The sequence below is a fragment of the Drosophila miranda genome, chromosome 3 (genome assembly GCF_003369915.1).
Source record: "Drosophila miranda strain MSH22 chromosome 3, D.miranda_PacBio2.1, whole genome shotgun sequence".
Lineage (NCBI taxonomy): Eukaryota > Metazoa > Arthropoda > Insecta > Diptera > Drosophilidae > Drosophila > Drosophila miranda.
Genome location: NC_046676.1, coordinates 8,617,620 through 8,640,621, shown reverse-complemented (window position 1 = coordinate 8,640,621; position 23,002 = coordinate 8,617,620). Strand labels below are relative to the sequence as shown.

Sequence of the window (23,002 nt, the reverse complement as noted above, 5' to 3'; positions counted from 1 at the left end):
GGCAGCGGCACGAAAGCCAAATCAAGTAGCGGCAGAGACATCGGCAGAGACAGCGGTAGCGACAGCGGCAGAGACAGCGGTAGCGACAACGGCAGAGACAGCGGTAGCTACAGCGACCTGCAGACAGACGTACGAGTAAATTGTATCGGAACGATACGAGCGGGAGCAGTACTTGTACGTGTGCCACGCCACAGTCAAGAGCAGGGCGAATCGGAACGCATCGGGTCGTGCGGCGTTACGGAGCGTCGCTGAAAGTGTTTTTCAATAACGCCAGCCGGCTAGCGATTAATGGCGATCGGTTCCCGCTTCGATTATGCGTCGTTTTCAACAAGAAGAAAAACAACAAAACCCAAAGCAAAGGCAAAAGAAAAATCAAAAGCAAACGTGAACGCAAACGTGAACGAAACAAAAGCAAAAACAGAAAGCAAACGCGAGGTGCACTGAACAAAATTACATAGGTTGGCCAGCAAGTGCAAAATATAAAGAATTTGCAAGTGGGGAAATATCATTAGACATCAATTAATATTAATTAAATACATACAAATGTACATACATACATACATATGTACATGCATATGTATGTATATTGCTTTCATTTCCCATTCGAACCTCTAGATAGCTTTTTTCCTCTGTGCGCCAAATGGTTGGGATGCCTTCAACAGCTGGAAGATTTGTGTCTGGAATGAAGATTCCCATTAAATGATTTTAACGTTCTGCGTGTCTATCTGTCTCTATATACATATGTCTGTACATGTATAGATACATATCTCTTCCCCTGTTGCTCTTTTGTCAAAATTTAGAAGAAACGGCAGTAGTATTGTTAGCTAGAAGTTGAGTAGAAACTGTTGTAGTTACCGAAACCGAAACCAGGGCAAGGGATTGTTTACTTTAACTTCAAATTGGTGGATGCCACACCCCCCTTTGTGGCAAAATTAATTGGCATAAATTAAAATGTTTATTCAATAGTTTATAACAATAAGTCAAACAGCGAGGAGTAAGGGAAAGGCAAAGATGTGCTTTTGAAATGTTTTGTTATCGCATTGCTCCAATTTGTGTCAATTATGCGTGAATGACACGCCCTTTGAACCGTCGCCCACGATTTTAATTGAAATTTGCGTTCATTGTTGTTGTGTGTTTGAAAAATTCTCATCAAAAAAACAAAAAGCCAGAGACCTATCCTCTCCACAAAGGGAAAGCAAAATAAGAACAAAATTAAAAAAGGCAGGTCTGGAGGCAGAAACTGGCAGAGCAGTGGCAGAGGTTTGCAGATCGCATTCAGAAGTAGCGCCAAAGGCAGATCAGAGTCTGAAGTAGAGGCACAGAAGCACCGAAGCTCCAAGAGAGAGAGGGAGCGGTAGCGGGGGTGATCTCTCTCAATGTGACCTGCGGGTGTCCAAGTGAAAGTAGAAAATTCAGTTTGGAAATCATTTTATGATGATTCTGCAAATTTGTGTGTAATGTAACGGCAGCATCCAAATCCAAAGATGGAGCATTATTCTAGTTTGAAAAATCTTTTGCCCTGCACTGAACGAATTAGCAAAGTGCCGTCATTAATACAAAATCCAAAACATGTCAGGGGTATACTCATGAATATAATGAATGCTAAATTGTGCACAGAGGGCAGAAAAATTACAAAATAAATATATTTACAGCTCGAAGTACATTCATATTTCATTCCAAAGTGTCGAGACAAGCCATGAGCCAAGAAGCTGAGAGCTGGGAGAATTGCAAACACAAAATACCCTGCACACTGCATTCAGAACCCACTCTCTGAAAGCTTTCTGTTACAATTATGTATATACTACCCCTAATTTGTTGTAGGGTATCGAAAACAATTTGCATCAGAGTAAACATTTCAATGGGCTGTAATTGCCTCGCCCGCACGTCCACTTATTGAAATTTATGGTTCTGTTTGGGCGATATCTAAAACAGATTATTCATAAAAATATTATCTGCCGAAACACTGAATTTTTCCTACAGTTACCAGCAGCCTTATCGGCCCCCGTATCAGTATCTATATTTTGCAACGAAAATTCCATTGCCTTTCGACACCATCCCCCGCCCCATTTACATGTCGACCGGCGAATGGCTGTTTGAGGAATTGGCAATAGGAATTTAACGCAACATTTTCTTTGCCTTTCGGGTGCGTGGCAGAGTTATTTATCTGTTTTTGCACAAATATTTCGTGTTTCGATGACCAGCTGACCAAAAACCTAAACAGAACTCGAACATGTTGTTGCCGTAGTTTATGGTCTGTCCGTGTATCTAACAGATAAATAATCATTGCATTAGCCGCTCGACATCGTTGCGGCTTCGTCTGCGACCGCGAAACGTGACACTTGGCTATCAGATGTGGCACTGTGCCTCTAATGGGTGTGTGTGTGTGTGTGTAGGGGGGGCATGCAGCAGGTGGACGAACGTGTGGAGGCGAAGGTTGGCTGGCGGTTGTGACCAGATAAACCCTCACCCCGTGGGGAGCTCCGCTCATCTTTTCTCCGTTCTCCATTCTCCGTTCTCCGGTTACTTCTGCGGTAGACTACCGCCTTGCCCCACCGGCTTGTTTGTCTTTCCATTGAATCCAAAAACGGGGGGGTATATGCTCGTACAAGCCCAAAACCGGCTTCCCCTTAGCCATTTAACAAGTTTCATTCAATCGAATCAATTAGCGGCCAAAAACGATCGGCCACAGGCGTCATCGAAGCCAAAGTCTGACGTTGGCGCTGGGCTGCGTTGCGCTTACTTATGTTATGCTTATGTTAATTGGCTCCCCAACACCCCGCCCATGCAAATGAGCGTGTGCGAGTCCCACTGTAAGCCCACTGTTAACGCTAAAGAGAGCGCTCGAAAGCTCGCTACGGTTCGCCTGCCGTTAGCCAAGACATGTCAGAACGTGTCCGTAACTCGACCGAAGCGCACGTGCCGAAAAGCTATAGTTCGTGTAGCGCGGAAGAGCTGAGAAGCGAAGCGAGAGAGCAACAGCTACAACAGAAGCAGGAGCAGGAGCAGGAGCAGCGCAGCAGCTGGGAAGGAGGAGAGCCCCAACAGCGAGTGTGTGTACAGATGTGTGCGAGGGAGTGCGTCCGAGAAGACATCTTGTGTAACCGGCGGAGGGGCAGGCAAGGCCCCGAAACTCACCACAGCTAATGCGAGTCGGATTTCGGCTTTCGCCTCGTGCGAGAACATTTTCACGCGCCGCGCTCACAACGTAACGGTTCGCCCGCAGAGGCAGTTCTGCTGTGCTTGTGCTGCTGCCCGTCCAACATTCCAGCGGAGTCCGTGCGTGCGTGCGTGTGTGTGTGTGTGTGTGCTGAGCCCCAAAGTCTGTTGTGTGGTGTAGAGTAATTTGAAAGTGAGAGTGGACTCTCCATCAAAGCAAATAGTAAACAAAGTTTGGCCAGTTCTGGGAACTCAATAATACCCAACGTGTGAAAAAGTGCTTGAGCTGAAAATCAACCAAAATCTATGGATACTATATTCGTAATTCTATGGAAAAGATCGGGGTCAAAACTATGAAAACAATTGAGCGAACGAATCCCTAAAAAGAGGACTTGAGGGCCCCGGGAATAACTGTTGCTTGTCGTTTCCGTGTATGTGTGTGTATGTTTGTGTTTGTGGTGGCCCTAAGAGGCCTACGTGTGTGTTCAAGTGGCCTCGCGCCTCCAATCAATGCAAATTCCGTGCGTGTTGTACACCTCTACTGGGTAGCAAAGGATTGCATAGCTACTTAGGCTCAGGAGGTTGCTTCGCCCAGTTACAGGGTATCAGCTGGGTGGCTGCCTGGTGTCGCTGAGAGACTTTTGACCAGCAAGAACGTGTCTGTTGGCAAGGCACAAACATTGGCATAGCATGGCAAAAAGTTTAATAAAAACAAAATAATTTTGAAATAAATATTCGTTTTTTTACTTGCACGAGCGTCCGTCTCTCTCTCTCTCTTTCGGATTCAACAAGCACAAAATTCACAGAAATGCAAAAGTTTTGATATTTATTACTTATTATTTATTTGCTGGGGAGTGCACTGCCGCTGCCCTCTCAACAGAGACAACGAACCCCCCACCCACCAGCACTGCCATGTCGTTGAAATACCTTTTCTTTTGTGTAATTAAAATTAATGCTAATTATGAGCTTGTTTGTCCGTCAGTCGCCGTGACTTTTTGCACAACTTTTCACTTAATTGTGGGGCTTGTTGAGAGAAAAATCAATTTGAATTGAGGCGAAACGCTTGTGGAAAAGAATACCTGATGAATGCGAAATTATGCAAATTTCGGAGTGGTAGACACAATTCAATGGAGATTGAGTCAAGTTTTAGAAGTAAATCATAAATCCAGTTTTTTTTTTATATTTTTTTTTGTTACGACGGTCAGATGCTGTTTGAGGCCTAATAAAAATCAATAAACAATACAAAGTCATAAGGCAACAACCAAATGCAGCAAAAAGTGAACAAATTAAAGAGATTATTTACCAGTTCGTAAGCGTAATACCATTTCAACAGCAGACACAAAACACAAGTAAAAGAATATATAAGACGAGATTACTGCAATGTCCGACAACGGCGACAACAATGGTGGCGACCCGTCGCAGCAGGCGGGGTCCGGAGCGGAGGGCGAGGCCATGGGCGAGAATAAAATGAAGTCGCGCCTCCGCAAGGGAGCCCTCAAGAAGAAGAATGTCTTCAATGTGAAGGATCACTGCTTCATCGCGAGGTTCTTCAAGCAGCCCACCTTTTGCTCGCACTGCAAGGACTTTATCTGGTAAGTGAAGGAGGATCATTAGTCCCCCCCCCCAAAGACACATACACATAGAAAACCATTCTCGCATCCCCATTCCCCCATCAATGGCGGGCACTTGTGGGTCTACACGTGCATTGCAGACAAAGCTTTCGCATAACATCAGACAAACGCAAGAAGAGGGCCAGTCCAGGCCAGGGAATCGATAATATTCTATTGACAAGGCAAACCGAACAAAGCAAAACCACGAAGAAGTGGCAGCAGAAGGAATCGTGGAAGTGGAAATGGAAACGGAGAAGGCAAAGGCCCAAAGAGAGGGAAACAAAAACATATACTAAAAGTCAAGTCAAGGCATTTCAATGGGATACTTGCATTGTTTGTTTCCTACCTTTTCCACCGAGGAAAACTTGGAAGGCCTGGGGAGACGAGCGGAATGGGGGAAATGCCAAAATGTGTAATATTTAATTTAGGCAAAACCCCGGGAAATCTGTCTTAATCCATTGTTCGCCTCTGCCCCCCGAATAAGCAAAGCAACGAGAGGGGCAAACAGCTCGAAACAAACAAGAAATGGGGTCTTCGGGTTACCTGTTTACTTTTTGGTAGTCCTGGAAGTCCCGGCCATCACGTTCCGGCCCCAGAGCTTCCTGTTTGGGGGATTATAAATCAATTTCATGCGCATTAAGTCCCCACTCCCCCCACGCCACTCTCCAAGCTCTAGTGAATTTTCAAAACACTCGAATTTTGAACTGCATTTCTGGAATTTTACAGCGGTTATCAGTCGGGATATGCCTGGATGTAGGTATATTTTGGAATATAATATTCATCATATTGTATATTCAGTGAAGTACTGCTAGAATATCATCATTTGAATCATTAAAAGTATTCGCTTGATGTTTCTAAGCCCTCACTCAATGTGTTTAAAATTCAGTTCGGGCCTCCCTTAGAAGTCGAATACATTAAAGGACACGCCTCCCAAGCCCACAGACTAATTAATTCCACACTTAATATTCATAGTCAGAGATGCGCCCCTCAGCCACGCTTTGACGAGCAATTTCAATGATATTAATTCATATTTAATAAGAAAACACTTCATGCCACACGCTCCTTGACCTCCAGAAGCGGCCAAGAGCTGCGTTGACAATTTAAAGCCACCGCCTAACTAATGAATGGCTTGGCTTTCATTGAGTAATGGACGGGATTGGGGGACATCTGCCAGTCTTCTCATCGTTGCTGCTGCTGCTGCTGCTGTTTCTGTTGCTGCCGTCAGCCACAACATGACGGCAATAATTATATTAATTGCTGCTTAAAATGCGACAAACAGCACCCAGAATCGATCTATGCCTTTAAACAGCAACAAGGCCGGCTGCTCCAAAGGCAGAAATTGAAGCCAAAAAAATGAAGAAGAGAATCAGGGGGCTGGGGTGAAGAGTCCGACAGAGTGGCGGACAGATAAACAGTGCCACAGCCACTACTTCCACTGCATCATTATTACACTTAATTAACGCGCTTTGACAGCAACAACAGCAACAGCAACAGCAACAGCAACATGGCAACAAACCTCGCCTTGCCACACTTTACCCCCTGCCACGCCCATGGCAGTATACGCCTCTTTTGAGTTGCAGCTAATTAACTTCGGTTTTTGTTACCGTTTTCAGCTCCACTTTAGCGACATATAATTAATAGTGTGGGGACTTTGGGGGGCACAGACAAACGCGTTGCAAGAAGGCGTTGCAGGCACGTAATGTGTGTGGGGAGTGTGGAAGGTGTTGGAGGAGGAGGAGGAGCTAACGACCAGGGGGCCAACCGCCTTCGTTAGCGGGGCAGCAGGTGAAACATTTTCCATGTTTATGGCAAGTCATTTGCATAATAGCACAAAACCACCGAGAGGGGAAATCCTGGAAAACCTCCATCTTGTGAGAACAGAACCACATGATGGGGGAAGGGTTAGCTATATGGAAAATAAGACAATCAGACCATTAAAACCATATCTGATGTTGAGTTTTGGCAATGGAAAGAATCCCAACAATATGGGGAACTTTAGGCTCTTCATTCCTGGAACTGCAATATTCTGTAGATTAAAGGTGGTTGAATTCCAATTCTTCTGAATCTTCTGGGAACGCTACACATATCAGTGGAAGTCCAATATGGATTCTGAATGTTGCTAGGGAAAAGAATATTATTTAATTAATTTAAATTCGAAAAATGTCCATCCCTTTCCCTATACTTTTCCCCTCAAGCGTGAATCTTTTTACGGCAATTTTTCGTGCATTCTGTGGGGAAAATATTCGCTTAATTAAAACAGTCGTTTTGGGTGGTGTGGGGGGGGTGAGGGGAGGGCGGTAGTGCAGCATAAAAAAATGAATGCATGGTTGGATATAAAAAGAATCGTAGCATAACTGCAGGCGCGGGAAAATTGCTTTTTCACTTCATTTGACTCACAAACAGCAGCGAAATAACACAGCCAGACACCGAAGCAGAAGCAGAGAAAAAACAGAGTGAAAACAGCGAAAAGCCACCAGGAGACAAAAGATTTAAAATTCTAAATGGGAAATGCGGGTACAAAGAAAAAATAATTTATACAAATATAAAAAAAAACCACGGGACAGTTTCGCACTCGGTTTTCTGTGGCTAAAAGACAGTCCCTCAATTTGTGGAACGCTTGTCGAATTGGTTTCGACCTAATCGGATCCATTTTTCACCGGCCCTCAACTTGCCACCGAAAGTTTCTCCTCCCCCCGACAGCCGCCATGAAAAGTTGTAAACTTTGTCAATTGCAGCCGCAGTTAAAAGTTAAGCGAACAAATTTGAAATGCCCCAAAGTTTGACCGCCAGCCTCTGCCCCACGTAAAATATATGCGTGGTATATGTATATTCGTATAAATGAGTGCGGATGTATGTACATACATATGTATATCCCTTCCGTACGGGAGTACTGTGCATGTTAATAATTTGCCTTGTCCCAATTGCAGCGAATATGAGATGTGAGAGGGGCAGGCACAAGCAGGGTTTTGTGGTCAAGTCATTTACGTAGAGCCCCGTAGAACCCGTTCGCCTGCGGACAGGTCACGTAAGCCGTTTCGGGCAGGTTCTGGCCATTACCCATTAGTGGGGCCCATTGAGAACCCAAAGAGCTTTAAGTTTTCTAGCGTGAAAGGGCAAATATTATGTGAGAAAGAAAGTGTTACGATAGTAAGTACTCCAGTGACTTTTGTCACGTAAGTCCAGTTTATGCAACGTTCCGTCATAAATCACGCATTACTCAAACGGGCAACGATAACTGTAATCTATCGCTCATTTTGTGCAATGCAACGAATAGCGTGTGTGCTTGATACTCGTCTCTTGAGTAACGAGAGACGGAGAATACCAACCAGTGTGCCACTGTGAAGCATCTCCTTAAACCTTTTTCCTTCTGGTCTGCCCCACGACCCACATGAACTGTATTGATCTGATTTCATTGTTTTGCCAGCTGCAATTATAATTTAAATATTAAAGCTAATTGAAGCAGAAGGACAGAAACCACCATTGCCAATAAATTGATTGCAAATTAACGATTCTCTTTTCCTTCCCTTCTGTGCAGGGGATTCGGGAAGCAAGGATTTCAGTGCCAAGGTAAGGATCGCCCTCCACACCTCCACCAACTATCTGCCAAGCGCCAACTAACTCTTCATCCCCCCCGACTGCAGTTTGCTCCTACGTGGTGCACAAGCGATGCCATGAATACGTCACCTTCATATGTCCCGGCAAGGATAAGGGCATCGATTCGGTAAGTGTGTGTGCCGCAACCATCCACCGACATTCACAAAAGATATGCATGTAATACATGAATATATATGGGCATTTCCTAGATAAAACTAGATAAAAGTAGAAAAAAAATGAATAAAAATAAACTTTGAAAAAAGAGGGAAAATATTTTCAGTTCTCCAATGAAAATATTTTAGTGGCAGTGCCCTTAAAAAAACCTACAAAGCCATATAAATATATGTATATGGAATATACATACATATAAATGGATTTACTTTTAATAAGCAAGCTTTTAGCCCGTAGCCTTATGCAGGGGCTGTCTGTGTGGGCTGCATTGCCATGTGCGAGCCAGTGCGAGTCCCAACGAAGCCAAAGGATAACATATTTGCATTGCATACTTTCCAGCGCTCCTTTCGGTACCCCCATCTGCCTCGCTGCTTGCCTTTGTGTGGGATGCTCTGTCAAATTAAACTGTCATTTGGATTTTCGGCTATGCTCTGCAATGTCCTCTCCCCCCCCCCCCCCTCCTGTCCAATGTCCTTGGATGGGTGGGTGTCTGTCCGTCATGTCCTTCCGCCTGCCCGACGGCCTGTCAACTTTGCTTTGAAACCTAAGCACAGACTCCCCCGTCCGTCCGATTGTGTGATATTCAAGCTTTTCCTCCTTCTGTCGTTGGTTTATGAAGCAGTTGCGGCAGTTGGGGCACTTGGGGGATGCTCCGCATGCCGCAGTTTTTTATATATTCATGCAGTTCTCTTCCCCTCTCTCTCTCTCTCTAATGCGGTCATCTCTCTGCTTAGGCCTGTCCGAGCATAAAAGTGGCTCGGGATAAATGTGGGGCAACAAAATGTGACAGAGACATGACTAGGATTGATGGGAATGGGAGAAGCCTGGCTGGAGACTCGTTGGATGCTATTATCCCCGACATAAGACCGCCACAAGATGGGTTTATTTTAGAACCTGTATGTAAAAATGTTGTCCTTGGCTTGGAAACTTGCACCTGGCAATGCCGCACAGCACTGGGAAAATTCGTGCTTCGAATTTAGTTTAAAATTATGAAAAGTGTTCACTAGAATTACGCAAAACCTTTCGTTTGTTTTTGTCATTGTGCTCTGTTTTATTTACCATAAACAAAAAATTGTTGTTTGTATTCTTTTCCATGTGCGCATCCACCACTCAAAAAAAAAAAAAAACAAAAACCAAAACCAAAACCAAAACCTCAATTCGCTGTCCAAAATCACGCTGTCACGACAAAAACACGCACTTAACCACAACGACAAACAAAATCAATAATCGCAATCGAAATCGTCATAATTGTAATTGAAATTGAAACAACAACAACAACAACGACAACAAAAAAGGACTCACCAAAAACTCAACACAATTTCGAACCATTCACATATGCAGGACCCACGTTCTGTGACCATTGTGGTTCGCTGTTGTACGGCATCTACCACCAGGGTCTCAAATGCTCAGGTAACCTCCGAACCCCGAAATAAATTCCCGAGAATATCAAGTTTCCTCTTTCCCCACCACCACCACCACCACCACCACCACCACCCCCACTCTATAAGCTTCCGTCTGCTATCTGTCCCCCTATATACTCTCTTCTAGCCCTTTAAGTACTCTCCCCTCTCTCTCTCTCTCTCTCTCTCTGTTCCTCTGCTGCTCTTTCGATTCCCTCTGTCGCTGAACTTTTAATCTTTTTCCATAAAGCCCTGTTTTGACAGTGTAAATAATGGTGAATCCTTCGAGTGCTTGTCTGTGTGTGTGTTTGAGTACAAAAATTAAATTTTAAACGCAATTTGACCTGGTCAACAGTTGCCGTCGAAGCCAAAGCCAACAACAAGGAGCAACTTTTCATGTTGAGGCCTAAGAAGTTAATTATTTAAATTGTTTTACCCACATATACATACAAACACATATATATGTTTATGCAGACCGCACCTTTGCATATATATACTCTTTCGTACTCCGCTCCAATCCCCCGATCCCTGGGGTTTACCTTTTGTTTGCTTCTAACCGAAACAGAACTGAAAGTTTTCTCTGGTTTCTGTTGTGGCACGTGTAGCATGGCTCTGGCCTCTGGCCTCTGGCCTGTCCCTGGCATCCAATTCATTTGCATAATCATGCACATGCTGCCACCAGTGGAGGCATCCAAGAGAGGGGCTACCGCCCGAACAATGCTTATCATTTGCTCGGGAATGTTTTTTTGTGCTGTGTCCCGGATATAAATATGATTTTGATGTATTTTTGGGGCCAGCAAAAAACGGATAACTTTCGTTTAGTGCTGCTCCAGAACTCGCTGCCACTGAAGCCTTTCCCTCGCACGTGTCACGGGCTGGGACTATGATGCGATCTCCCTGGCAACCCAACCGACGCCCGGAACTGTAACTACTTTTCCCCTTTCACGGATCTCGCGACGAGTGGGGGAAATCCGTCATTCGGAAACCAATTCATACTTAAATATCTATAACCGGGCAACGGGGCCAAATGTAAGCTAAAAAGAGAGCATTTCCCCCAAATTGAAGTGCCTCTGGACCAACTGTGCCACAAGTTGGGGGGAATCTCTAATGGCAACAGGCCATGCCTTTCCTTTCCGTGCTTGACAAATCGAGTGCTTATCAATTGCACACACGCTCGAGTGGCGTTCCCCCTGTCCCCCAAGTCTACCTGCCTCTGCCTGCCTCGGCCTGCCTGCCTGTGTAATACAATCTGGCCCCAATGTGCTTTAATGTGGCCATTGTTGTTAGTGTTTGTGTGGGCGATTGTGTGACATCTTTTTGGCACTTTATTTGTTTCCTTGTGGCCCCCAAATCGGATCAAATTCTCTTTGACGCACTGACACAAGCCGGCAACAAGCAAGGGGCGTCTTTCGGTGGGGCACTGGGGCAGACAGTAGACAAATCAATTTATGGCTAAAGCTCAGCTTCACACCTGTTGGCCCCTCGCCCCGCCTTGCGCTGATTGCCCCTCTTCTCGATTACAAAATCAAATGAAAATGCTACCCACTTGATGGCCTTTTCGGAGTGCGAGAAAATATACACTGTGCAACCAATTTGTACTCAAGCGGAAATTGAAAAGCAAATGAGTTTGTCTGCTGCTCGCCAAATAACGCCAGATGGTGTGTGTGGCACACAGATCCCATCTGATCCGATACGATCCCCATTCGCCCCCTGAGAGACCGCAATCAGGACTCCTGCCCCTTCCCCCCGGACAACATTCGTGACTCCTCTCGCTCCATCTATGCCACAAACGGTTCTTATCTGCGTTGTCGGAATAAATGACATGGCAATTTATATTTGCCAATGTCTGCCACACACCCACCACCCACACACACACCACCCACCACCCCTCCCATTTGTTATCTGGGGCATCGGTTGTTAATATGCTGGCAGTTATATTATACGACTACGGGTCGTATATGATAGCGTTTTATATATCAAAAATTACTTTGAATGAAGTCGATGGAAGCTGAAGCTGCCATCTAGCTAGATGATGGCCATGGAGGAGCATGAATCAGCTATAAAGAGTAGAGAGAGGTGTAGCCACGTGCCGGGTCAGGACGAAGGATGAATTTGTTTGGCGACAGCAGAGGAAAGACAAAAATTCGGTGATAAATTCTTGCTGCAACAATTTTTTCAAAATACGGCACGTGGCAAATGAGGAGGCGTCCAATGTGGGCGTTTTACCCAAATGGTTATGTGTATGGGTATGCGTCTGTGTGTGAGTGTGAGTGTGAGTGTGAGAGAAAGATTTATTGGAAAAGAGGGAGGACAACGTGGCGGCTTTGAAATGTCACGGCTTTGGTGGAGCGGGAGTTGCACGACAAGAAAATCCAATTGGAGGAGGACTCCATCGAATGTCAGGCAACACCTGTGGCTATCGAAGGTCACGAGCTGACCTTCTGTTCGGGATTCATGGAAAATCATTGCAACCACGGCCTCCTACATGCTCGTATGTGTGTCGCGTACGGCACCCATCCTGCCCCATAAAGTAGGCAACACTTTTGCTGCCACAACCAGGCAAGGTCACCCAGACGACAGCCTTGCCTGTGGTATGTGGGGGGGGGGGGGTGTGGCGTACGGGCCCCCGTCTGTTTGTCTTTTGGTGGAAAAGGGATATTAACGGCTGAGCAGCTGTTGAACCTTGGCAGCAGCCAGCGAGCGAGAGTCAAACAACAAATTGCCTTCGCCCGCCCCCGAAAATAGTCGAAAGGCAGTGGGGGAACTACTCAGTGGATGCTCATGCATGCGCATAATGCTATCAAATGTCCTTGCTTACCAGGCCACCAATCCTCGACCACCCACAAACTAAAGACTCAACTGTCTCCGCGCGTGTGTGTGTGTGTCTGTGTTGGGTGTTGCTGACACTGTCACCGGAAAGTATATGCCCACCACACACAAGAAAAGGGAACCTCCAAAAGTTGCCCGTCAATGTCACGAGTCGGCAAGGAGAAGGGCAAGGGTGAGGGGCGGTTTGGGGGGGGATTAGGCAGCAATTGTCTTCTGACAGAGCATCGGGAGAGCCTTAAAAGGTTATTTGTGTTTTACTGCCAGCAAGGACCTAGGCACTCAGCACTTGCTCGTCCCCCCAAACATCCACCGCATTACCGCATAACCCCCCCCCCCCCCTCATCTAATTCTAACACCGCCTGCGACATGGGACGTCGAAGTTGCAACTCAATTAGCGTCGCGCTTATTTCATTAGCAGAAGCAAGAGCAGCGGAAAACTTTTTGCACTTTGCATTTGCATTTGCCGGATGGTGTTCTAGTCGAAGGGGCAAAAGTGGATTTGAAAAGAGTCCCAAATTGGATTGAAGCATCCTCTCAACCTCTTTAAATATAGGGGGTCTATCTGCACTGGATGAATACCTTACATCGCATAAGACCATATGTGTACCTTGGCTAGGGCTAATCGCCCTCTCTGTGCTGCGAAAGAGATCGCCTGCTGAAGTGGCATCGGACTTACAGGCATTGCATGCGACAGTAAAAACTTTTCATAAACAAAAACCAAACGACCAAACCAACGACTGTTATTCACTTTTGCTTTCGGTTTTTCTCATTCTCTCAGTGTGTCCTTTTTGTCCTTTTGTCTCATTTTGGCTTGTGCTCGTATTTTGTTATGCAATTGCACCTCAATTATCGTTATTCATCCCTTAGCACACACATACTATGTAATCACACTTTAAGGCGAGCCTAGCGTTAATGTTCCATTAGTTTTCTCTTCCTTTTTTCTTCTACAACTTGTTCCTCCTGTGGTTCCGCTTCCAACGATCCTCGACGGCACCACTAGGCACACCAAATGCCCCACAAATGGCAGAGCGTCACCTTTCTGTCGCCGATGTTCTGCGATCATTGCGGCTCTCTGCTGCACGGCATCACGCATAAGGGTCTCAAGTGTCGAGGTAATGTCGAACGGGGAGTGAGAATGGCGTATACCCTCTCAACCGCACGCATGTACACACTCGCTGTCTGTCGCTGTCCTCTGTCTAGTGTCTCTCTCTCTCTCTGTCTCTTTGTATACCCTTGCAGAGGTATTTCTATATATACAGAGCACAGCATGATGAAATTATACAAGGTGGTCCGCTTACGCTCTTTAGGGTCTTATATTACGCTCAGCGCTAAAGAGAGCGCTTTGACGCCAGGCTTGATGAGTGAGAGAAGTACTAAGCAAAATAAGACCCGAAAAGAAAGCGCGTTGCAGGAGCGGACCACCTTATATAATTTCATCATGGCACATAGGTATATGCCATATCCGTCCGTTTGTTTCTATACCAAAAAGATAATAGATTCTGTAGTAATCACGAATTATTCCTCTGCAAGGGTATCCAAAACTTCGGATCCCGAAGTGAAACTTTTTATCGTTTTTCGTTTTGGGTTTTGGGCGCGGCACAAGTTTCGTTTCTCATTTGCATTTGCATTTTGGATGCCCCGCCGTTAGCCGCAGAGTTTTTAGAATATTAGAATGTTGCAATTTACAATTAGCGGCGCTTTGTTCCCGCTCAAGTGTGCACTTGCCCTCCGTGTGTGTGTGTGTGTGTGGCAGTAGGGGGTGTTGCGCACTTGAGCGAGCTCCTTTTGTTTGTTGGCACTGCCGCTGTTGACATGCTCTATCCCTGCCACTGGCTGCATTTGCTTTTCTCTTTGTTTTTCTGTTTGCACTCTTAAAAACTTGTTAATTTTCGTGTTATTTTCACGTTGCTTTTGTTTGTTGGACTCAATTTGCACGTGCATGCCACAAATTGAGAGTCTGTCAACCAGTGGATAAATATTTGGCAACTTTAATTGTCACCCCGCACTCGTGCCTTAATTTTCTGTGTGTGAGCTGCTTATCGGAGAATTTTCCAAACCATTTGCCAAATATAGGGCATCCTTTGAGGGCCAGCGAATGGTCTAGTTACGAAACCTTCCCACAAAGACCAAAATCTCAACTCAAGCGTATTTTTATTTATTTTTTGTTTGTATTGTTGCACGCTCAATGGCCTTTCATACCTTTTATAAGAGTAAGGTAAGGATTATCATGCCTCGAAACATACTATAAAAGCTATTGCCTCCATTCGACCGAATCGTCCGCTGTTTCTGTTTAGAAAATCCAGATTAAATATCATAAATGATGCAAATCGAATCAATTGGTTGCCAGTACAAAACCCATATCGTGCTGGACAATAAAGCATTTCACTTTTAATAATATATACTTGTATACACCACAATGGATGCGTGTCTGTTCTACGTACTGTTTGCTCTCCTACCGATGATCCATAGCTCAGCTACTCGTTAGTATATCTCCTGGACTATACTCTTGATCTATATATGAATCAATCTTGAAGGCTGCGGCGGTGGTGGAACGTGCGTGAAGGAACTGTCTGGATGCCTCATCGTGATTGAATCCGGTGTGTGCTCTGACGATGAGAAATGCTGTGCATCAAACTTCATAGTAAATGCCCCAAGAGAGCGGGTTCTGCGAAGTCGCTTTCGACCAGGGAAAGACATATTTGAATATGCATGAACTGCAACGATCTTTAGTTAGTTTAAAACTCAAATACAATCCACAATTTGATTGAAAACTAATACGGTTTCAAGGCTGTGTCTGACCCAATCTGCATTCTATAAAGAAAACCGAGCCATTCTCCCGTTCTCTCCAGCAATTCGTGCTCCACTTGGGATACACTGAATAAAGTTCAACCGAAGCGAAACCATTCGGTATGCCGCAAAGACTTATATGTATATTAAGAGCTCTGGATATGCCCGTTCAGCGATAGTCTTGAGAGTGAACGCTGATGATGGCCAACACCTTCACGAAGTACTGGCTAGTGGCCGCCTTCCTCCTGCCGCTGCTCCGATACCGCTGCCAGGCTTTACACAACTGTTAGTATATTTCCGCCTCGGGGCACTCACAAGTGTGACTTCTTGATTGATGTTGCAGTCTGTGGGTCAAACGGAGCGTGCCTGCAACGCGGCGCTCCCTGCACACTAGTCGTAGAGCATCCAAACTGTGAGGATCATGAAAAGTGCTGCGTATTTAAGACAGAAAATGGAATAACATATGGAATACCAGATGAGCTCTACTACTATAACCAGCTAGAGATTAATGTCAACGGGGTTCCAAGGGGATATATCGGAGGAGGCTCTTGAAATGTTCAAATAAATATGATATTCCATGCCAATGGAATGCCGACGCTCTTCTCTTGGGGTAACTGAAAATCGAATCAGAGGAAAAACTTTCTCAGCTGCAAAAACAGGGAAATGTCCAAGAAAAACAAAATATAATTCACGAAACCGAGTGGGAGGGCAAAAATAAATACACCACATATGCAGATGCAGAGATACACGTATAGCCACATTAAGAACAATAATACACACCCACACCCACGTGCGCCGAAAATACACATGCAATCAGTGAGGCATACGAGAGTGTCTGTGTTTGTTTTTCTCTGGCACGCCAATGGAAAACCCTTTATCAGTTTTCCTTGTGTATATTTTTGTACATTCTGCGGCACATGGAGCCTGTTTTTGCCCGCGCGCACTGCCAGCGAAACTTAAATATTACGTATACGCAGCGGTTCGAGCCGCGTCCGCTTGAATGACACTAAGACCAGGCCGGGCACTGGCACAGGCACAGCAGAAAGTAATTTTACACATGACCAAAGCGGAATTTAACGGATGGAGTGGGAGAGAGCAACAGAAAAGAAAAGAGCAGAACAGAAGGGACACGGATATGTGAAAGGAACTAAAGCAATCAACACAAACAGGACGATGCCCAATGATGCTGATGCTGAGGATGATGATGATGATAGAGAGCTGGGAGTGGGGATTGGGAATGATGGCCAACGCGCCTTAATTGAAAAAAAAAAACAGTGCTCCGTGGAAAATGAATTACAATTCGATTTTCGCAAATAATTTCCAATTGAACGCTCCCACGGCACAGCTGTCAAAAGCAGTCACCAATGGCACTGCCAGTGGCAGTGAGCGCTGCCTCGAAACTATGCAACAGTTTGTCAATTTCCGGTGGCAACGAAACGCCATGACGAGGGGTGGGTGTAAGGGTAGGTACATACATATGCGGGTGGCATAGGCTATAGTATGTATGTACTGATTCTGATTGGATTCCCATGGAAGCCCCCTTAATCGGTTGGATAACATCAGGTAAGGAAGAATTTCCAGCGGTAGCCAGGTAAGTACTCCCCATGTGTGTGCGTCTACGGGTGTATGTGTGTGTGTGTGTGTGTGTCTGCCACATCTTTCACTTTTCCCCGTGCTCTCCAGCCCCAGCCCCAGCCCCTATTCACCCTTCAACCCTTCTTCCTGCCTTTAACATCCACCAAGTATCGCCTCTAACTGGAATTATTCCGCAAAAACCCTCTAGCATGTGACATGAACGTGCATGCACGCTGCAAGGAGAATGTGCCAAGCCTCTGCGGATGCGATCACACGGAGCGACGGGGACGCATTAATCTCGTGATCAACGTCAAGGACAACCTCCTCACTGTCCAGAGTAAGTGCCAAGCAAACCCCACAGACAGACAAACAGACCCTGCCACAGACCACAGACCACAGACCACAGACCAGTGCAGGTCGCAGCCCCATCCCCAGACCCAGCCCCAGTCCCAGCCCCGCTGGGAAAGTACATACAAATTTAAGCCGCTTAAGCATTGTAACCAATTATGGCGTTGTAGAAAAAGTTTTCTCTTTTCTGGCTATTCCCAGTTTTGTACCTACTTTTTTCCAAACAGTTTTTCCCTCTGCCTTGCGGGGGCGAAAAGTTTACAGAATATAGAAAGCATAAGGGGGTGGTGGTTGGGGGGAGAACAAAGTACGCCCAAGAAGCCGCAAAGTTTCCCAAGCAACACGCTTAAAATGTTACATCTTCTCGAGTCTTTCCGTCTTTGTATCTCGTATCTTCTTGGCGTCGTGCGGCGACGAAAGTTTGCAGGTCCTTCGGGCCTGCGGGGGCGGCCTTGTCCTCCAGCTTCTGGGCAGGCTCAGGCTCTTCCTCGGCAAATTGCTTGCGATTTGCATTAATTCATTATGCGCGCTTAAGGAAATTCTTTGTATTCCTGCCCCTTCGGTTCTCCTTCGCAACAGGCACAAATGCCACATAATGAATACCAAACGGAATGCAGCTGCATTCGCGCACTTATGTACGCCCTCTGGGACTGTGGTGGCTTTGTTCCCGGCAGACTTGGGAGCACATCCCCACATAGTTTGTGGTCTGTTGTCGCAGGAATGGTAGACAATAATTTACAATCCACTCAAGTGATTGCGATACTGCTTTAGCCACTGTCTAATCCCACTTGTTTGCTCCACTCTCTGTTACATCTGTGGCACTGTGACTGCAGTCATAGAGGGTCGGAATCTCATACCCATGGATCCCAACGGACTCAGCGACCCCTATGTCAAGGTCAAGCTCATTCCGGACGACAAGGACCAGAACAAGAAGAAGACACGCACCATCAAGGCTTGCCTGAATCCCGTCTGGAACGAGACCATCACCTAGTGGGTACATCCGTGCCGAGTCCAGTCAATATAATGAAGAATCGTCTCCCCTTCCGCAGTGACCTAAAGCCCGAGGACAAGGATCGACGTATCCTCATCGAGGTATGGGACTGGGATCGCACTTCGCGGAATGATTTCATGGGCGCCCTGTCCTTTGGCATCTCGGAGATCATCAAGAACCCCACCAACGGGTGGTTCAAGCTGCTCACCCAGGACGAGGGCGAGTACTACAATGTGCCCTGTGCCGACGACGAGCAGGATCTGCTCAAGCTCAAGCAGAAGCCATCGCAGAAGAAGCCCCTGGTAATGCGCAGCGATACGAACACGCATTCGTCCATATCCAAGAAGGACATGATCCGGGCCACGGACTTTAACTTCATCAAGGTCCTGGGCAAGGGATCCTTTGGCAAGGTGGGTGATCTTCCAAATCAGATCCAGATCTCCTAATGCATAACGATCTACCGCCGCCGCAGGTCCTGCTGGCAGAGCGCAAGGGCAGCGAGGAGCTGTATGCCATCAAGATACTCAAGAAGGATGTGATCATTCAAGACGACGATGTCGAGTGCACCATGATCGAGAAGCGCGTCCTGGCCCTGGGTGAGAAGCCACCATTTCTGGTCCAATTGCATTCCTGCTTTCAGACACTGGTAACTCCTCGCACCCAACCCAACCAGAGATGAGATGATTATCATTCCCTCCTTTCTAGGATCGCTTGTTCTTTGTCATGGAGTATGTGAACGGCGGTGATCTGATGTTCCAGATCCAACAGTTTGGCAAATTCAAAGAGCCAGTCGCAGTGTAAGATGATAACTCTGAATCCATCCTTCCATCCCAAATCTCACATCTCTGATGTGCTGCCTTTCTTTGTAGTTTTTATGCAGCGGAAATAGCCGCTGGACTTTTCTTTCTGCACACCAAGGGGATCCTGTATCGCGACCTGAAGCTGGACAATGTCCTTCTCGATGCGGATGGCCACGTGAAGATTGCCGACTTTGGAATGTGCAAGGAGAACATTATGGCCGACAAGACGACTAAGACCTTCTGCGGCACCCCGGACTACATAGCACCTGAGGTGGGTTTCGCAGGCGGCTTTATTTATGGATGGCATTCGATTTGAGGAGGAATCATTGCAGATTATCCTGTACCAGCCGTATGGCAAATCTGTGGACTGGTGGGCCTATGGAGTGCTGCTCTACGAGATGCTGGTGGGTCAGCCGCCCTTCGATGGCGAGGATGAAGAGGAGCTCTTTGCGGCCATCACCGATCACAATGTATCCTATCCGAAGAGCCTCAGCAAGGAGGCCAAGGAGGCCTGCAAAGGTGTAAGTAGACACAAAAGCAGATTTAATACAGATAACAGATACAGGTGAATGTCTTCTGTTCCATTAGTTTCTCACCAAACTACCCAACAAACGCTTGGGCTGTGGTCCCACCGGCGAGGAGGATGTGCGTCTGCATGCCTTTTTCCGGCGCATTGATTGGGAGAAGATTGAGAACCGTGAAGTGCAGCCCCCGTTTAAGCCAAAGATTGTGAGTAGATGGGATATTCTTTACCAAATTGATCCTTCCCGAACATCCCTTCTTTATTCTGCCTCTGTAGAAACACCGCAAGGATGTGTCCAACTTTGACAAGCAGTTCACATCAGAGAAAACAGACTTGACGCCCACGGATAAGGTATTCATGATGAACCTGGATCAGTCGGAATTTGTTGGCTTCTCCTATGTGAATCCCGACTACGTAATCCTCCCATAGATCTCTGATCTGATCAGAGACAATCCCCAATCTGCGCGTTGTGCCCTATAAATCTCTTTTGATATTCGATATTAACATCTTTTGGCAATGCAAAAAGACAATTTGTTATATTTATAAATAATTTATATGTAGCTTATAGTTTCTAAAGAGCAATTATTCTTTGTTAAGTTTTCTGTTTCTGTTTGTTTTCTGTTATTTATATATGTACATTTACATTTAATCGATTGTTAAGTTTTAACTGTTTAACAGACTTTCAGTTGTGCAATAATCGAATACTGTTCAACATCTCAAGTCTCATCTGGCAGCCAAAGGAAAGCAATATATGTATCTAAGCCATAACCATAGCGAATATTCAAGCATCCCGCCCCCGTTTCTCATTCTGTGTAGCATTCTAGCGATCCGCGATCTATCGTTTCAGTCCAATTTTGAACAACTTTTCGAAGCTTTAAATGTTTAAATATTCCAATTGAGAGAGTTCACTTATTTTTGAGCAAACATCTAAGTGTTTTGTAGAAATCTAATCGATTTTAATATATAAATAAAATTGGAAATCGTACATATACGAATGAAAGATCAGAGATGTTAGAAGTTTGGAGTTTGGAGTTTGGAGTCAGGTTCAAACGTCATTCGGTTGTAGTGTTCGCCCCGGCATTACGATCAAATCGAAATCGCGTTTAACTGGGTTCGCCAAAAATACAAAACGGATAAATTACATTAGAGAAGTATCTAGAGAAAAGCAAGCAAGCAAGCAACACAGCAATTACCAATTCGGTTAATCGTGTATTCAATTTTTAAGCTGAGAAATATCATAGAAAGCGTAATCTTTTAATTCCATTCAAATATATAAATGTGCGTGTAAATTCAATTAATTTTACATTTTATTTAACAAACAAAAAAAAAACAAAACATAACCATTATTAAGGTATATATAGCGTGTCTATATATACAGCTGGCATAGAGTCTCAATGTACCATAATTAACAAATTGCATAGCAATAAGTTAAACTTAGTAAATACTTAAAACTGTAAAGCTGTAAAACTGTACAACTATAAAACTGTAAAACTGTACAACTATAAAACTGTAACCCAAAAAGGGAGAACGAGACGACTACGCTCCCCGTTGGAGATTGTTTTCGAGTTTCGAGAACTTTAGTACCTACTACACATGAAACTAGCTGCTAACTATGGATTAAAGACAATCTACTTTAAGCGTGTAACATATGTACTCGTATGTGACATACACCCCCTATCGTATCGGCTATCATTAAGGTACATATACTAATTTTTCCATGATTAGCGACAGCTGAGCTAAGCTTTTGTGCCTCTCGTAGCTCCGTATCTTTCTCTCATAGCAGAATTCTGGCCACAAGAGGCTACAACTATTTATAGACAAATTATTAAAACGCAAACCGTGGTAGGAGCGAACGTTTTGCCAACTAAGGGAATAAGGGATTAAAAACTACAGAAATGGAAACGAAAATGAAAATGAACAGAATTACATGACAGTTCGTTGGTGTATCTTTAAAGTAGTTTGAATCACACAATACATTTCGATAAATAACAGCATTAAAGTATAAACAAAAAAAACGTATAAATTGTATAATTGTATAGCTCCGAACTTGAAGCATTTAAAAATTTTCTTTAACTCTCCAAATTTGAAATCAAAACGTAAGCTAAGATAACCAAAATGATCAAAATTAAATATGCTCGGTCCCCGCCACTGAGGGGAGAATGATTTATCCAGAGAATGAGTACTACTGAAATTCAAACCCGAATGCAATCGTACTCCGAACGTGAAGATATAGATGAAATTTGCTCGTATTTTTAACAAATAAATTTAATATATACATAACTAAAATATAATCTGTGTACAATTTAGATGTATGTGATGTGTGTCTGAATTACTTTAATGAATTTTATGACATATTAAAAACCCAAAAACCAACTAAAAAATACCTATAAATGAAGCAAACATTTCCAAGTCAAGTCTGTTCAAATTTTGAGAATTACTCAATTTGAATACTCGTAATTTTGATTATCGAAAGACATATACATACCTACATATTATGAGTGCATATTGGTAGAACTCAACTGCATTCAGTTTTATTTACAGCCAAAATTTGTACACTGCATATTTATATGCTTACTTCTGATGAATTTCAAGGACATTTTTTTAAAACCAAAGTCTCATACATATGTATGTATGTATTTTTATTGCATATTAAATTAATACAAAACAAAAATAGATATCTAAATGCATTACATCTACGAAATATCGATGTGAAATTATCCGAAAAAAAGATACGATAGCCACCATTTGATATCTGGATAGTAGACGAAAACTTCCAAAAGAAAAACACTCGAAAAACTAAATGTAGAACCAACGCAAAACTATTTTTACATCTACAGAATCCCTTTCACTGAATACTCTAAAACACTGAACAGTCACTAACTAAGTAATGCCTGTGTATTGTATGTATATGCTCCGTTATATATGTACATTTACTTAAGCATATAGTACTATGCCATGCCTAGAGGCCACCCCGAATGTAATCTGTAATTTATTGAGCCAAGCCAAACCGACAAACAACACACAAAAAAATACAAAATCATGCAATCGGACTTCGGCATATACTCGTACGTACCACACACACAAATGTGCATACTCGTAATACCCGAAAGTAAATACAAATATATCTAAATACTAAAACCAAACAGAGTCCCGTGTTTATCTATCTATGGAATGCACGCCCACCGGTGTGCGGATGTGTAGAATGTGTCCTGGGTACA

The 23,002-nt window shown here is 44.5% G+C and overlaps 1 protein-coding gene across 11 annotated transcripts; it reads left to right on the top strand.

Moving 5' to 3' along the window:
• Positions 1-377: 377 nt before the first annotated feature.
• On the top strand, positions 378-22,931 carry LOC108160628 (protein kinase C, brain isozyme). 11 transcript variants are annotated; one of them, XM_033390398.1, is made up of 15 exons: positions 378-458; positions 4,362-4,748; positions 5,493-5,519; positions 8,302-8,333; positions 8,408-8,487; positions 9,827-9,941; positions 17,331-17,459; positions 18,304-18,460; positions 18,520-18,871; positions 18,934-19,107; positions 19,167-19,258; positions 19,331-19,532; positions 19,594-19,782; positions 19,850-19,990; positions 20,061-20,213. In XM_033390398.1, the coding sequence occupies exons 2-15, from the start codon at positions 4,537-4,539 to the stop codon at positions 20,211-20,213; spliced, it is 2,055 nt and encodes a 684-aa protein (XP_033246289.1). In that variant the 5' UTR covers positions 378-458; positions 4,362-4,536. The 11 variants fall into 11 exon arrangements, with proteins under 11 accessions (XP_033246289.1, XP_017150241.1, XP_017150242.1 ...); XM_017294752.2 differs by lacking the exon at positions 378-458 and adding an exon at positions 2,884-3,048; XM_017294753.2 differs by lacking the exons at positions 378-458; positions 9,827-9,941 and adding exons at positions 3,109-3,319; positions 13,761-13,872.
• Positions 22,932-23,002: the final 71 nt, after the last annotated feature.